Below are 17,654 nucleotides of genomic sequence, written 5' to 3'. Positions count from 1 at the left end.
CACAAAGCCTCAGGTAGAAACTGTTAATTTCAAAGCTTTGGCTATGGAAAAATAACTTACTTCTGTCAAAAAAAATCCCAAAACTGGATTATAGTGATGATTCCACAGCTGTAAAAACTTACTAAAACTCACTGAACTACACTATACACATAAAATGGATAAATGTCATGGTATGTAAATTATACTTCAAAAAAGCTGTTAAAAAAATCCTGGCTATCATCAACCTCATACCATTTAATGGTCTAAGTATACAACTGAAATCATTAGTTTTTTTTGCAAGTTTCTCCTTACAGGTATTTTCCCCTTTAAATCTCCTATTTCCATGATTCTGTTATAGTGTCCTTTGAACCAGAGATCACAGTGTCTTGTAAAACTAAGATTCAGCCTGACACAATACTTGGTCCTTATTTATCAAAAGGTGTCTGTCCCACATTTGCTGAAACTCATCACTGTCCTACTTCTGGCTATCTACTAATGATCTGTATATTATTGTTCCTAGGGTAGCCACTTCATTCCTAGATTTGATAGACAATAGACTGTGCTGCCACTATGTAGTTTATAAAAACAGTGTACAGGGATTAACAAACTACTGCCTGTAGGCCAAATCTAGCTAAGAAACAGTTCTTAGATTTTTGAAGAGTTGTAAACACACATACATACGCAAAAACAAAAGAATGAGATAGAAACTGTTATAAAAACTCTACATGGTCCACAAAGCCACAGAAGATGTTTGCAGATCCCCAAGCTAGATGTTAGCCTGTTGTATTTTAGATTAGACATTAAATAAGAGTAGTAATTTCTTTTCAACTCATGACATATTTAAAAATTCCCTATTTTTGGATTCTGTTAAAAGGAACTTCTATAAGGTAAAATATCCTACTGAATATTTTAAATAATTTAAATAATTTCAATTCTGACACGTGACTTACAAATACTTTTTGAGTGGAAAATATCAAAACCTACATGTTTTCATACTGAAAAAAATGTTTAATGTGGTCTAATGGATGATCTTATGAAATGTATTTTATGCAAAAAACAAAAAAAACCCCCCCAGAAAACAAAAAAGCTCCCTTATAATGCAAAGGTTTGCACTCCTTGTAATAAGAGATACTTTAAAAGCAGGATATTTTCAGCAGATACAAAAGGTATAGAATAAACACACATACCAGTCCATAAGCCATACTTCTTTCATGCTCTTGAGTTATATCTGCTACATATGCAAATACCACTGAGAAAGTCACTGCAAATACCCCAGAAACAGAGATAACAGCAAAGTACCACCTAAGAATGAAAGACAATAGATAAGATATTGCTAAACAATTACCATTGCTTTAATCTTCCTTCATTTCTATAACTTAATTAGAGTAAGAATAGTTCACTTCAGCCAACAGTTTACTAGGACAGTTCATGGATTAACTCTTATGTAAATCATAAGCCACAGATATTATGAAAACATACAGTAAGACGTGGCCCTTCAACGTCAATTTAGCTACTGTATAGGAATACTTAAAATTAGATAATGTATTCAGGTAAATCTTTTACACAACTGTTGAATTGTTAAGTGGCTTTGTTGTTGTTTCTACTAGTATGGCAATAAACTAAAGTCTATTACACTTCATCCCTTACTATACACACTAAAAAATTCAGTAAACAAAACTGAAGAACAGAGTACTCCACATTTATTTTGGGCCTATATGTGGAAATTAGATGTTTTCCATAGGCTATCTTTAACTCTTCAAATGTTGGCAAAACAAAAAAACTCAGTCTTCATGAAGAAGAAACCTGTATGGCAGTGGTTAGTGTTCACAAAACTGAGAATACAGTTACTGTAAAGAATGAACGAAAGATATTTTAAAAAGCATTTTGCTACAGATGATTCCAAAACATCTAACTGGGAATTAGAAGTTTCTATTGTAATGTCAATGTTTAGTTTTTAAAATCATGTGTAATCATAATGAACTTTCAAAATATCATTCCACCAGGACTTCCTCACTTCTAAAGTCTTTCTAACGCATTGCTTTCCACAGAAAACTTGAGCATTCCCTAGATTCCTTTGGTGAGATTTCACCTGCATGATTAGCATTCATCAAGGGCTTGGTCTTTAGAATTGTATCTAACCCATAAGAGGAAGATTCTGCTCCATATATATCCTTGGCTTTTCTAGGTACAACATGGAAATAAAGCACAACCACGATGTAGAATTAACTATCATGAATACTCAGTGGAATAGAAAGAACATTAGTCAGAGAATAAATCTACAATTAACCTGGGCTCTATCACGTTGGGACAATCATTCTCTGTGAGCTTTCTCTTTCTTCCTCCTCAGCGAAAAAAATCCTGATTTTAATCATGGTGGCCATAAGCCCACTCTGTTTTAACTAGAAGCATAAACCTGAAATCTGACCAAAGAGATGCAAGCAGAAGTTGGATGGGAATTCTGTAATGTCCTTAAAAGGCGGTGTGTGCTACTTAGTCACTCCTTCCATCTTGCTGCCTGAAGTGTGACTGACTTGATGGCTGGGCTTGAACAGCCATCTTAAACAGTGAGGTGACAGCTGAGGATGGCACAGCAACAAGACAGAAAAAGTCTGGTTCACTGGACTGCCAGACCAGTTCCAGGACTTCAACTCCAGACTTCTTTTACATGGAGAGAGAAATAAACTTTCTCGGGGCTGGCTGGTTAGCTCAGTTGGTTAGAGCACAGTCTTATAACACCAAGTCAGGGTTCAGATCCCTGAACCAGCCAGCTGCCAAACAAAACAAAAAACTTCCTCAATTAAAAAAAAAAATTATTCACTAATATTACTATTTTTTTTACATTCTAAGATGTTGCGGAGCAGTTGAGGGGGAAGGGGAGGCAGGAAGGGGGAGGGAAATAGGGTGGGAGGAGGAGGAAGGAGGGGGGTGTGGTCGAGGCCCATGACACCCCTCTCATTCAGGCAGGGGAGACCAGGGGGCTTCCAGTGGGGGCTCAGTGGTTGCTGGGCTGGATGCAGATGTCAGAGGTGTGTGGCTGAAGCCCTTGGCCCCCCACTGCCCCGGCTCTGGTGCCGAACGTGTTTCCAGTGGCAGCTAGGTGGTCATTGCTGAAAACTTCCTTGATTTTAACTATTATTTTGGGCTTTACTGACATATAGCAAAACCTAAGCTTCATTAAAACAGATAATGATAAACTTTTTGTGTATGTTTTTAACATTGTATTTAAGAAAATAAAAAGTTAGCAACGCTACCCAGTCCCAAAATATTGTTTTGAAATTTGGGCTGTGAAATCTAAAAGCAGGTTAACCAGTAGTGTAGATTCTTCCAATAGTAGCATCTAGTTCCAAAACTTTTATGAACTATTACTTAGCTATTATATTTTAGGGGCTTCCATATCTGTGTCAAAGAATAACTGGTGTAGTAAATAAAATTAAAACCTACAAAGGTAAGATGGCAAGAAAAGTGAAGAAATAAAGGAATATTAAGAAAGTGACAAGAAAAAGTGATACTCAGTTGTTATAATCAGAATATGCACATACCACGGGCTGATCTTCATTAAAGGAATTGGGGCACATGTGAAAAACACTGTTAGCAGCAAGAAGGATTTTCGGCCCCAAACATCAGAAAGAGCACCAATAAGTGGGGCACTGAGGAATGACAACAAACCCTAAAAAAATTTAAGCAAAAAAATTTATATACATATACATATATCCATGAGCCAAAAATAAATCATTTTATTACTACAGAAGAATTTTACACAAATTTGTTTCTAAAATAAATACATCACTAAACTTTAGATAAATAATAACTTATTTCTACATAATTAAAAAAATTTCCCCAGATAGTCTAGAATCATCTATAGGGCTCTGATATTAAGTATTAAATGCTCTAATGAATTCTGAATCACAATAGCTCCACATTAGCTATTCTAGAAATATTATAAGGTAATTACCTTATAATTTTTTTTATAGGCATAGGCTAATTATTTGTTTATAAAACTTGTTTGTCAAATTGAATCAAGAGTAAAAATTTCTACAATAACCAAGACTTTATCACACTGATATAGTTTTATATTTATGGGTTTTTTGTATATTTTTTTCTCTCCAATCTATATTTTTATTGTTAGTTTACAAAAAGCATTGAGATCTCTGGAATAAAAATGCCAACATACTACACAGGAAGAATCTGGTATGATGTCATTTATTATCATATACAGTTGATCATGTTTGAGTCAAATCATATTTAAAACCCAGTCAAGTCTAAAAAGTATTAAGTAATCCTCCAAAATATACTCTACCTAATAAAAATTAACACAGATTAATTAATATACCAGCAGAATTATATATACATATGTATGTGTACATATGTGTCTGTGTGTGTGGAAATATGTACGTGTGATTGATCCTACCTTTACTCCTTGAATTAGGCCATTCATCAAAAATGTATGTTTAGGGAAGGTTTCATGTAATACCTAAAGAATAAAAACCAAAATAAAAATCACATTTAGTCTTAGTAAAATTTCTACTTCTACATTTTCAAACATCTCTTCCCAATACAATTTACCTTTATTTCACATGAATTTTCAGATTTGTATGACACATTCCCTGCATACTAGTAAATACTAATAATATCAAACATTTACATGACATTTACTATGTTATAGGGCACTAAATTGGGCACACTGCATATATTATCTCATTTAATTCCTTATAACAACCCTGTTAGAAAACTGATACCCAACGGAAGTTAAATGTCTTGTCCAAGATCAGTCAGTAAGTAGTAAAGCTCAAACTGAACCCAGGAGGTCAGGCTTGAAAGTCTATGCTTTTAATCACTCTGCTATGCTGCTTGCCACATATAACTGACTTATAACTCTCTTTCAGATGGGGATATACTACCAAGGATAGGAAACTAGGAAAATTAACAGGGGATTTTTAATTGCCATGAAGTGGATCGACAAAGATTCCATAAAGTAAGAAAAAAAGTCCCAAACTATGAAAATGTATAACAAGTTATTCGGTCCTTCCTAAGGCCTATTCTCAAACCACATGGTATCAAATTGTCCTTTGGGCAAGTGAACCATTGGGAACCCACTGGTTGAAAAAGCAGCTAGAAGGAAAGGCAAGTGGAATAATAAAAACAGTGGATACCATTTTTGTAGCCTATGTGTCATGGACTTAACGCTCTTTTTAAAAATCCTAACATTATAAATTACATAATATCACTTTACAGATGAGGCAACTGGGTTCTTGCTGGACTTAGAAGCCAATGCTTCTTCCATTATACAGTGCTATCTCTCAGTAAAAACAATAGACAGTGGCAATGTGGGGAATAAGAAGAAATGTGGGGAAGTCTTCTCTTTAGGAAGAAGCACCACACTGAGTGTACTTTCTGACATCTTCCAAGAAGAGCCTTTATAAGGATTAGAATTGCTCCCTTTTCTTCAGATACTCTTTTGCCAATAACTAGAAATTTAACAAAAATTTATTCATTGTATGTAAAAATAAAGAAAATGAGAAATGAAATGTTAGCAGTCAAAGAAAATCATTAACATAAGGAAAAATCACATGTTTATGATATTCATATAATTGGTCTGAATCAGTGGTTCTCAACCAAGGGAGATTTTGCCTCCCAAGGGACATTCAGCAATGTCTGGAGACCTTTTTGATTATCACAATTTGGGGAAGTTGAGGAGGGAAGACACTACATATTAACATCTAATAAGTAGAGGTCAAGAATGCTACTAAACATCATACAATGCACAGGTTAGTGCCCAACCAAAAATAAGTATCAGGCTCAAAATGTCAATGGCATTGAGGTTGAGAAACATTATTATTTATAATAAAGACCCCACAGATCTAAAAGAGGGGTCTGCAAACTTTTTCTGTAAAGGACCACAGAGTAAATATTTTCAGCTTTTTTCGGCTTTGCAGGCCTTGCAGTCCCTATTGCAAGTACTCAACTCTGCCCTTGTCACAGACCTATGTAAATGAATGAGTGTGGCTGTGTTCTAATAAAACTTTATTCACAAAAATAGTCTGCAACAACTATCTGATAATACCAAGGTCAATGGTTTGGATCCCCATACTGCCAGCCACCAAAAAAATAAATAAAAAGAATTTGGTCCTCTGGCCATACTTTGCCAGACCTTGTACTAAAGGAAAAGATTTAAACTACTTAAACTGGTATCTAAAACCTTTCACAATCACCTCAAATCTACTTACTCTTCCAAAAGTTACTAAGGGCCTATTATAAGCCAAATCCTTCTAGGTACAAAGAATGAACAGCATAATGAATGTCTATAAGAAGCTTTATAATATGCTAGATCTTATCACTAATGATTCACTTTGCCAGACTATCTTCCATTCTAATCAATCTGGTCTGTTCACTGTTTTGGAAATATTCCTGTGCTTTCTAATATTCATGCTGTTATACATGACATACTGTCCATTTTGAATATTTGTTCCTCATGTCTTCTCTATCTAGCCAATCCCCAAACCTTCCAAATTGCTCCTGTGCTACCAAACTTTCCTCTCCAAAGCAATTGATCTCTCCTTTAGAGCCATATGATAGGTGATGATAGCACTCATTTGGAAGTGACATAGAGCTTTGTGGTATCTCTTATACTGCATTACTGAGTTACTTATCTCTTGCATTTTTCAGCTTTTCATGTATTTAATAAATACAGTCATATGCCACTTAACAGGTATATGTTCTGAGAAATGCATCATTAGGTGATTCGTTGTTGTGCGAACATCATAGACTGACTTACACACACTGAGATGGTATAGCCTACTATATACCGAGGCTATATGGCATTGTCCATTGCTCCTAGGCTATGGCACTGTCATATGTGCAGTCTGTTTTGCCATAATGTTATTTCAACTGTATTCCAAACCTCTTAAGGACAGGCACTGTATCTACTATACCTTGTATTTAATGTATCTCCAGCCAGCCGCCAAAATAGACAAAAATAAAAAGGGTGATTTAATATCTTTATTTCTATTAGTACCTCATACAGTGCCTTCATGTAGTAACTGTGTTCATTAAATAGTTAACTGATAAATTCTGCTTTCAAAAAGACTTAATAGAACAATTATGTGATCAAATTAATGTAGCTAATGTTAAAAAAACACAACCTTCAATAACCCCCAAAGGAATAGAGTTAAATTAATATAAACAAAAATTCCATGTTTGATTTTCTAACAAAATTTTGAGACAAATACACAAGCAATTCAAATATTGTAAAGATTTTTGATCTGTGAGGATCCTTTAGTACTGGACTTTAGAGTTGAATAGGAAAAAATGTAACATTTTCCAAGAAATTCTACCATTCTTAATATTTTTAAGAATGTTAAAAATTTTGAGAGTAAAGTAAATAGTACTTAAAATATTATATACTTTGGGACTATCTCAGTAGCAAAGGATGTGAAATCACTTAGGTAGAAGAGATGCTGGTAAATTTGAGTGTTCCGTAACACAGACTGTGCATCTAGCATCTTGAACCATCATCAAATACTGGCCAAGTATTTCCATAATCATAGGTCTATCAAAAGAGAGAAAATATTCCTTAGCATTGTAGATCCTTATACCCACTGTCATTAATTCTCTTTGTGTAGCTAATATGTTATTTAGTCAATCAATGATCATTGACTGAACACCCACTACGAACTAGCCATAGATTCATAACTTCTCAAAAGTGTTGGACTTCAGTCCTCAAGAATATTTATGTAGTGGATTGAATTATGCTCCCCCAAAACTCACTGAAGCTTGAATTTTGTCCCCCAAGTTTTATATATTAGAAACTTGGCCACATTGTGAGTGTTAAGAGGGTGGGAAATCCCATTATGGTAACTGAAAGGTAAAGCCTTGATGAGGTAATTAGATTGTAGGACTGTGTTGCAGTGAATGGATTAAAAAAAAAAATGGTGTTCAGGGGCATGGTTCTGAGGGCATTAAAAGGAGAGCTGAGTCTCTTTCTGCTCTCTCTGCTTCCACCATCTTGTAATGTCAGACCCTTGGGTCACTCTCACCACCACCAGATGGAGTTTGGACTTCCCAGACTCAGAATTATAAGCAATAAGTTTTGTTTTCATTATAAATCATCCAGTTCCGCATACTCTGTTATAAGCAACAGAAAATGGACTAATACAGAAAATTGTTACCAGGAGTGGGGTGGACTTGTGAAGTTCTAGGTGTCAACTTGATTAAAGAATGCCAAGAAACCTGGTAAAGCTATCTTTTAAGGTATGTCCATGAGGGTGTTTCCAGCAGAGATTAGTATGACAGCCTGAGTGGACTGGGTGGGAAAGGCCCCCCCCTCAATGTGGGTGGGAACCATACAATCCACTGGGGGCTGGAGAGAACAAAAGACAAAGAAAAAAGGTGAAGCTCTTTCTCTATCCACTGGAGCTGGGATACACTCTTCTCTCCTGTCCGAGGATATCAGAGCTCAAGACTCTTCAGCTTTGGGTTCTAGGACTTACACCAAGGACATCACTGGCTTCCCTGGCTTGAGGCCTTCGGACTTGGACTGAGCTATGCAATCGGCATCCAGCTTGCTAATAGCTTATGGCGGGACTTTTCTTCACAATTATATGAGCTAATTCCCCTAAAAAATCCCCTCCAATACATTTATAACATATCCTATTGATTTCGTCTCTCTGGAGAACACTGGCTAATACAATTTGTAAGTATAAAATTCTTCTTTGTAGATAACTTAAAGCCCCTTGTTGGTGAAGACTCACCATCTTCCCCTGGACAGGTTCTCCACATAGAACACAGCTTTCTCTGAGAGCTTAAAACTCAAAGATAATTCTAACCACATAATGTAAAAAAAAATTTTTAATTAAACCTTACAATGACAAATTAGTTATTAAGAAATTAAGGTTATCATAAATTCAAAACAATTTATTATAATCAATACTCATATGTCTAAAATTGGTTATCTGTTAAAAAAATTAAAGACTATCTTTGAACTTTGAAATGCTGAAACAAACTATAATTTTTGAGAGCTATGTATTAGAAGAGAGATATTAACTTAAAATACAAATAAACTGAATATCTTCATCCTCATTTTCCTTTTTAAAATGAATAATAAGAGCTGTGACTCTCTAGTAGGCACCATTTATAATCAATTTCAAAACACAAAAAATAGAAATGAAATGTTTAAAGGTTAACACATTTTAGAAAGACAGCAAATGGCAACCACTTGGTCCCTTCTTTTACCTCTGAAACCCACCTCTCCACACATCCTAACACTTGGAGGGGGGGTGTTGGTGAAGGAGTATCTGTCAACAACAAAGTCAACAACAAAAAACAAAATTTGTAAGCAAACAGCCTCAAAATGAGCAAAATCTTTCCACACTGAATAATTATATAGGTTCTTAACACAGGTCGTAAGGCTCAGGTATTTAGAAAAAACTCCCCAGATTTCACTACTATTCAGCTCCAGTTAAAAACCACTGAATTGATAGCACATTGTAGCTGATGAAATGTTCATCTCTAGTTGGTTAATCTGTCCTAATGGCCAACAAGGCAATGGCTACCCTGAAGCCCAAAGCTTTCATCAAACTGTTGATAATTGCCTGAAGGGGTGGGGAGGATTTGGGGATAACTTTCAGGTCCTACACATATATTTCTAAATGGCTGAATATTTTACAACAGGCATACATTTTGTTTCTAATTATTAAAAAAAAAAGCAATATATATTACATATAGAAAGAGGCATGTATATATACAGATTTACATATGTGCCCACATGCACAATTCTCCTTAGTGATGCTTGAAAGATTCTTGCTATTCCAATGTCCAAACTCCAAAGTACTTGAAGCATAACAAATCTCAGCATTTAGATGCAATCTAATCTCTACAACCTAATCTTTGTTTTGCCTAGATCTCTTCCCCCACCCCCAAGGTTATCTCCATCAAATTAAGAGAGAAATGTAGAACATAAAAAATGCATTTAAAAACATGTATACATAGAAAAGAAAGCTCTGAGCTTAATATTAATTAATATTTAAACATTTTTCTGAGATTGATTTTTAAAATATAATTGGTAAAAATAATTAATAATATACTAAACTAAGCACAAGGTTAGTTTTCCCATGTCTACGAAAAATGAATAAATAAGTCTTTACACCTAAATAAGTAGATTCCTTCCTTGTTCTTAAAGAGGACAGTTTTCCTTTGTCCAACTAGAAAAAAAAACTGTACCAAAGTTACATAAAAAGTTCACATACCTAAAAGATAAAAACCAGAAGCAAATTTTAAAAATAGCTAGACACACTTCAAAGCCTGATGATAAATTATGGAAATATCACAAAAAGCTTTTTTGACAGCTTGCTAACAGTTTACCTGCACTTTAATCCCCCTACTTAGCTAGTGGTCAGGTTGCCCCATACCTCAACTATCTAAAACATGGGTATGAGGCTGGCTGGATAAGCTCAGTTGGTTAGAGCTCCGTGTTTTAGCACCAAAGTCAAGGGTTTAGGATCCCCACACTGGCCAGCTCCCAAAAATAAATAAGTTAATTAATTAAATAAAAATAAAACATGGGTATAAACCACTTACTGCCAGCATGGCTCAAAAAACTGAGCACTGAAGTCAAGCAAGTAGGCTCAAATACCAGTGCTGCACTTTACAATCACAGTAGCAATCAAGTTACTTAACTTTTCTAAGCCTCATTTTCCTCATCTGTTATTTAGGCTAGTATCTTACTCATAAGTTGGTGGTGAGGATTAAAAATGATAACATATTTAAAGTGCTCAGGACTGTATTTGGGCACATCATACTATAAATACATATAGACTGTTTACTATTACAAAGCTCAAATGCTTTAAGTCACAGGAGTGATGATCCACCAGTTAAACTAGTAGTAGATTACACACAAGCACACTGCAACATTAGTAAAGCTGATATAAAGTTGTGAGACCAAAAAGTTATTACAGTACCTCAGAAGTCCCTGACAACTAATTATTACAATATAATGAAGTTATGAATGTCATAATGAACTTGCATTACCTGAGCAAGTTCTAAATCACTGTACTTGGATTAGGAAGGCAGAAAATGTTAAATTAATTTTTTAAAAATTTCCATCATAAACTCATAAACTAAAAAAAATTTGGTATTTTAAAAGCCCGCATTTCATTTATTTTGAAAATCCATTTATGTAGAACTGATGATCCATCATAGGTAAATGATTTGTACTTCTTACAAAGGAAAGGACCTCAATCAAAATATACTCAAATTGGCACTTACAGTTACATGTCAGTTACTCAGGGAACTACTCTAACTGGCGATGCATGGTTTAGTAGAGAAAGAATTGCATTTATTTGAAGATTTTCTCTTCTTCTGAATCTTGTTACAGCAGTACTCATGAATATGTCCTGTATATTCAAAATAATGGCTAAAAATCAATATTTTATGTATATATAAAGTAATGATTATGTAGCTGTAAATAAATATGCCAAGAAATATGAAATTGTAAATGTTCTTAATATGACTAGTACAATCTACTTATACGATCATCCAATTTTTCTGTAAATAACCTTTTTGTAAAAGCATTTTTTATATTAACAATGAACGAGCTCATGAAAATATAAGGAAGTATATTCTTCTAGGATTTGGTAAGCTGTACATTTACCCTAATTACTCCTTTCAATATATTTTAGACTTCTACCATCGATATCCCTACTCTTATACCATTCCTCTTATCTACACCAAAAGGAGAAAACTAGCTATCACTTGAGTTATTTAGTCTGGTAGGGAGGTCTTTTCTAAGGTTCCAAATCTGGGAAAATTTGGATAAAATCAGTTTAGGCCTATAAAAGAATAACCTTTCTAGATGATTACTCTAGATTTTTAACCAAAATGCAAAGAACTTGTATTTAGAATATATGACTGCATAAATGAATCTCAAAATAATTATGCTGAGTAATGTAGGTTATAGACATCATCTTTCCTAAACCTGTCAGTATAAGAATCCCTTCCACCCTATCCAAACAGAGTAGTGATTTGGCCTCTGCTTGAACATGTCTAATGACATGTCAAATTCACAACCTAAAATCGACAACCTAAAAAAAGTAAGGGAGAGGTACAGGTTTGAAAATATAACTTAGACAGTAAAATACAGGAAAGTACTAAAGGGTTGACAATATTGGTGAGAGAATCAACTGTGGAAGGGAAAAGCCTGTCTTTTCCTCCAAAACTGAAGAGAAAGAGTTTGAGTCAGTAATAAATAAGCTAAAAGATTACTTACCACCAAGGTGGGTGCCGTCAATAATCCCCAAGCAAAAAACTCCAAAAAGATGACAATAACCGCATGATAAACACTAGGAGAACCTATTCCTTGAGGCTGTAAAAACAGATTTTTAAAAAGAGTTAACAAAGTTAATGGGGGCATTCCAGAATTACTAACAATGATGGTGATATTCAATAAATATTTATTAAGAATATATATGTATTGGGCACTGTTAAACATCTGGACACTCACTGTCCCTGTCCTCAAGGTGAAAGGGACAGACATGGAAACAAATAAATTCATTACTATTATTAGCACAGTGTGCAATGGGAACACACAGAGTCCAACGTGCAGGGTGGGGTGAGGAATGGGAAGATCAGACTTCCAGGAAGAAAGTTGAAAGGACATAATGGAGTCAAACATGTAGGGGCACAGGGTGGGAAGAACAGCTCAGGTCAAGGTGGCAGCCTGCACAAACCTCTGTGAGGCTTGAGAGCATAAACAAATGAAACATAAATGAAGTAAGCAGCAAAAATCATAACAGATATCAACATGGCTCAAAAGCAGAATAGTCCCTAAACTAATATATAAGTGATCTGGAATTTGATATACACAAGAAAATACAAAAATAAGAATATACTGATATTAGAGATGTTTTAAGAATTACTTCAGTTGTTGAATTTCATAGTTTAAACAATATTTAATTGATGGAAAAACATAAGCAGTTGTCCGTCACACGTGAAGACTCTACATCCTGTTTCCCTGATATATTTACCTATATAACCCCCAGCCCTCATTCAATCAGGAAGGCAGTTGGGACTTTACCCTCTGTCTCCAGTCAATGTCTTCCGAAATAAAAAGACTTTCCTTTAAAAAAAAAAAACTGATGGAAAAATAACCTAGAATATTAATTCAGTCTCCACTAACAAGTTTGCATAATAACAAAAACACAAGATTTTCTAGATAAAAGTCTAAGCTACTGCTGTTTGGCCTCTTCAATCAATTTAAACAATATTTAAAACAAGGATGTGCATGCAAATACACAGTACAATGTCGTACCTAAGCTTTAAAGTATATTCAATAGTCTTACGTGGAAATATTAACTGTGTTTGGATTTCTTTACATGCTGGAAATGATGCTGCATCATTTTTAATACTGTCATAATGCATCATCATCATTTAAAATAAAAGATGTCTCTCCCAACCTACAGAATTTGGGTACCCGAAAATCTCCTTGGTAGAACTTGCAGTTGAGGAATTTGAGACAAGGGAGGGAGCTGAAGGACCATGGCTAGGAATGAATTTGTACAAGATCTCATTTACTCAACAAGCATTTACAGAGCCTCTACTATGTTCCAAAGGTTCCAGGGTTATGTAAACAAGACACTCAAGGAGTTTACAGTCTAGAGAAGAAGAAACCTCATTATCATTATCTGCTTATGTATAAATGCAATAAAAAGAAATAGCACAAGTTACAAAGCAAATAAAGAGTAATACAAGAAAAAGAAATGGTGTAGATAGTCACATTAGAGAAAACCAGAATGAAGTAAACAGTTCAAGGCTACTGGAAAATAAAGTTCTCTTCATGGAGTAAAGAGAGGGAGGCAGAAGAGGTAGCCTGTAAAAATCAAGAAATTTCTTATTTCACTGTACAGGGACCAAAAACTGTTGAAGGATTTCAAGCAAGAGAATGGTCTTATCAGACCTGCATTTTTCAATACATCGTTCTGGTGATTTCCCTAAAGGATGAAACTGAGGAGCAAAGTGCAAAAGGAGGCTATTTGAATCAGTTCAAACAACAGATGATGAGGGCATGAAACAGTGGACAATATGGATGCTGAAGGGGAGGGAATGGATATAAGTATTCAGGTTTTGAAATGGGCAGAACTTAATAAACAGTGGGATAAAGAATCAAGAATGATTTACAAGTTTTTCGGTTGGCTGTTTAGTAGTGGAAGCTGGTGGCTTCCCAGCACTTTTCCCTCTCCCCTGGATCAAATTTAGTTCCGGTCTTATCTAAGAGATTGTCCCATTTACTTGAATCATTTCTACTGTCTTTGAGCCCTGATTAAAACAATTAGTAGCATTCCATCAGAGTGGATGAGATTATCAGGAGAGTATAAAATGTGAATAGAGGATGGGCTAAGACAGAACCCCAAGGGGTGTCAACATTTAAGTAGTAAGCAGAGGAAAAGGAACCCATGAAGAAGATAATGTCCACAGGAGACCTGTTTTGTTCACCATCACCTATAACCAACACATAACAGAAAGCCTTCTAGAACTTGCCAAGGCTCTTAACATACTAATTTATATGAGAAGATACAGTGGGCACTGCTTTCCAAATTTGACCATGGAATCTTTCTTTCACTTAATAGATAATGTCTCATGGACACTTGAGTTCCTTGGAAAGGAGTTTAGGAAATGCTCATAAAAAGTAAGATGATAATTATATAAAAATGTGAGTAAATATACACATAGAACAAAAGGAGTAGAAGATAATGTGTTAAAAGTGGCTCTCTGTTTAAGTGCAGAGCACTTAACCAGTTGAGAATGTCAGAGAAGGTTTCCCAGGAGGTATTATCTAAGCTAAGACCTCAAAGTCCAGTGGGAAAGATGTCAGGATTGTCAGGTGTGTATGTATAGGGTGAGGAAGGAGAAATGATGGCCAAGAGTATCTGAGGTAAAGGGAACAGGATATATACAAAGGCCAGAAGACAGGAGACATTCCGGGTTATTTCACAATCTGATACCTAAGGAGGAAAGTGGCAAAAGTGGAGGATAAGAGGTGACTGAGCAGAGCTGGATAGGTGACTGGAAAATGGTTTTTAACTTGAAGGTAGCAGGGAAACACTGAAATGTTTTAAGCCAGAGAGTAATATCTCACAGGATTGCCTCTTTCTAAAACAATACCTTTCACTGGCAAATAGACTGGAAGGGAGTTAGGAAGACCAGAAGGCAGGCTGATGCAGAAACCCAGGTGAGGGGTAACAGTAACTTAAGATAGTGGTAGTAGGGATGGAACAAAGTGAATGAATATAAAGAACACTTAGGAAGTAGAATCAATAAGATTCAGTAGTTGATTAGATGTAGCAAAGAGTAAAGGAAGGTCAAAAATGAAAAGATAAAATTTCAGTGTCTGGCTTGGTCAGCCGAACAGAGAGGAAAGAGGAATGAAAGATTAATCCAGTTTTAGGCACACTGGTTTGAGAAAACTACGTATGACATTAGCTGAACTTAAAAGGAAAACAAATTGAGAACGATTATGTGAGAAATAACAGATTAATATCTTAACTAGGCAAAGCATTCATAAAAGCCAATATAAAAGCACTAAGAATAAAAATATAAAGTACATTAATAATTTAAAAAAATTTAATAACATTCTTACCTATAGAAATAATCAAACGTTCAGAAAAAGTTCTATCAGAAAGATGTTCATGGCATCATTTATAGTAGAAAAAAATGAAAAGCTAAATATTCAACTTTTTGTTACACATCCTATAGTCAAACCAGAGTACATAAATCACACAGAATAATATGCAACCCAAAATTGTTTATGCATAATTTTAATGGCATGTAAAAATACTCATGGCAATGTTAAAAAAAAAAAAAAAAAAAAAGGCAAAGTAGGATATAAAATTGTATATGTAGGGTAATTTCAACTATTAAAAAACAACAAAAACTCACCTTAATGTTAATAGTATTTATATTGGGTAATGATTTGCAGTAATATAACATTGTTTACTATGCTGTTCTGAATTTCCTAAATCTTTTCTAATAAGCATGCTTGTACTGTAAGAAGATAATAGTTTATTTATGTAAAACTAGAATGGAAAAAGATGGGTAGCTGCATATACGTGTCACTCCTGAATCATTCTCTCATATTTCCCAGAACTGGTAGAAAAAAAATATATTTTTTATCTAAAAAAAAGCAGAGGAGGGAAGGAATATTTGTTCTAAAATACTAGTAATTTTGACTGCTGTATTGTATTTATATTCATCTCTTCTATTCAAAATGAATTCAAAAGCAATACAAGATCTTAATAATATGGACACATTAAAAAAAATTTACTGATTTGGAATTTAAAAAACTTCTAAGTAGGACTTTTGACATAAGAGCTGGTGGTTTTAATGGAATACCTATCCATAAGCAAAATTTCAGGACAGTTTGAGAAAGAATATAAAGTCCATGACCTTGACAGAAAGACCAGAGAAAGAGGTTATAAACAAGAAGGGGAGGGGGGCAAATATTTGACCTGCGAGTAGTTTACAGTGTCAAGAGTAAAGAGTTCAGATCATAAAGAGGAGATCATATTAACAGATGACATCTGAGGATACTTGAGAATTGCAAGAGGGATTCTGAAAGAGACAAATCTGAACATAACACATACCTAACCCCAAATGCCAAGATATGCCACCTAAAACCATAATAGTTACTATACCAAAAGTCCATTCAGCTGCATAATTTCTCTCTTACGGAGGCATGAGAGAGGGTCCCACTGTAGTCATCGCTAACTTCAACCTCAGAAGTCAGCATAGTCTCCTTTACTTTTCACCTCCATGCCCCAATGTAATTCCCAAATTATCCTTTCTATTAGTAACAGACCATTGTTTCATCATCTAGGCTTTTGCCTGAGTCTTTTAAAATCTACTTATTTATTCTCTTACCCTGTTGTAGTGGACAACTTCTATAGTTATATTTAGCTATGTAAAGTACTTATTTCATTTTATTTGCCCTTTTCAAGCTCATGCTCCCTGAGACAGGTACTGTGCTTTATTATTCTAAGATCTGGATCATCTGGTACATGCATAGCACATAGGTGCTTAACAGATGTTTGTAGAACTGAAATGAATTACTCTAAGTCTCTTTGACCTATCATTATTATATTCAGCATAGTTACTGTATTTAAACACCATTAAAGGGGTAGTATATTCACTGTTAAACTTGTAACTTCCCCTGTTAATTCCCTCCTCTGTAGCCTGATATCCTACTATTCACAATAGTATCATCTATCAAATGGATTTATTATATACAGACACTAGATAAAAATAATAATAAAAGAATATTACTGGAGACATAATGGTTTATATTCATACCATTATGAATACCTCTAACTTATTCTTTCTAGCAACCTTTCTAGATACTATTATTATGTCCATTTTACAGTCCAATACAGCAAATAAAAGACGGAGCAGAGTCATTCTAGGCAACTCCAGAGCCCAGGTGTTAATTACTGCATACATTGCCACAGACTGTTAACTCTCTTAAGGATAGGTATGGAGTCTTACCCATATTAGTATATACTAATGCACAGCACAATACCTGATATATAATGGGTGTTGAATGCCCATGGATTGACTGATATCACTAATCATAATGGTCAATAATAGCTGCAAGGTGACTTAAGTAAGTCACTTTACCTCTCTGAGCAGTAAGG

General features: G+C 34.8%; 1 protein-coding gene across 1 annotated transcript in view; it reads right to left on the bottom strand.

Annotated features, from left to right (window-relative positions):
- MFSD14A (major facilitator superfamily domain containing 14A) overlaps positions 1 to 17,654 on the bottom strand; it is a 41,268-nt gene that overhangs the window by 16,851 nt on the left and 6,763 nt on the right. The window contains exons 2-5 of the mRNA XM_063103760.1: positions 12,239 to 12,334; positions 4,388 to 4,450; positions 3,519 to 3,646; positions 1,167 to 1,281 (exon numbers count right to left, since the gene is read on the bottom strand). Of these exons, the coding sequence (XP_062959830.1) occupies positions 1,167 to 1,281; positions 3,519 to 3,646; positions 4,388 to 4,450; positions 12,239 to 12,334 (402 nt within the window). The remainder of the gene's footprint in view (positions 1 to 1,166; positions 1,282 to 3,518; positions 3,647 to 4,387; positions 4,451 to 12,238; positions 12,335 to 17,654) is intronic.

The sequence above is a fragment of the Cynocephalus volans genome, chromosome 8 (assembly GCF_027409185.1).
Source record: "Cynocephalus volans isolate mCynVol1 chromosome 8, mCynVol1.pri, whole genome shotgun sequence".
Taxonomy (NCBI): Eukaryota; Metazoa; Chordata; class Mammalia; order Dermoptera; family Cynocephalidae; genus Cynocephalus; species Cynocephalus volans.
Note: the sequence above shows the minus strand (reverse complement) of the source record. Positions and strands in the feature narration are given on the sequence as shown.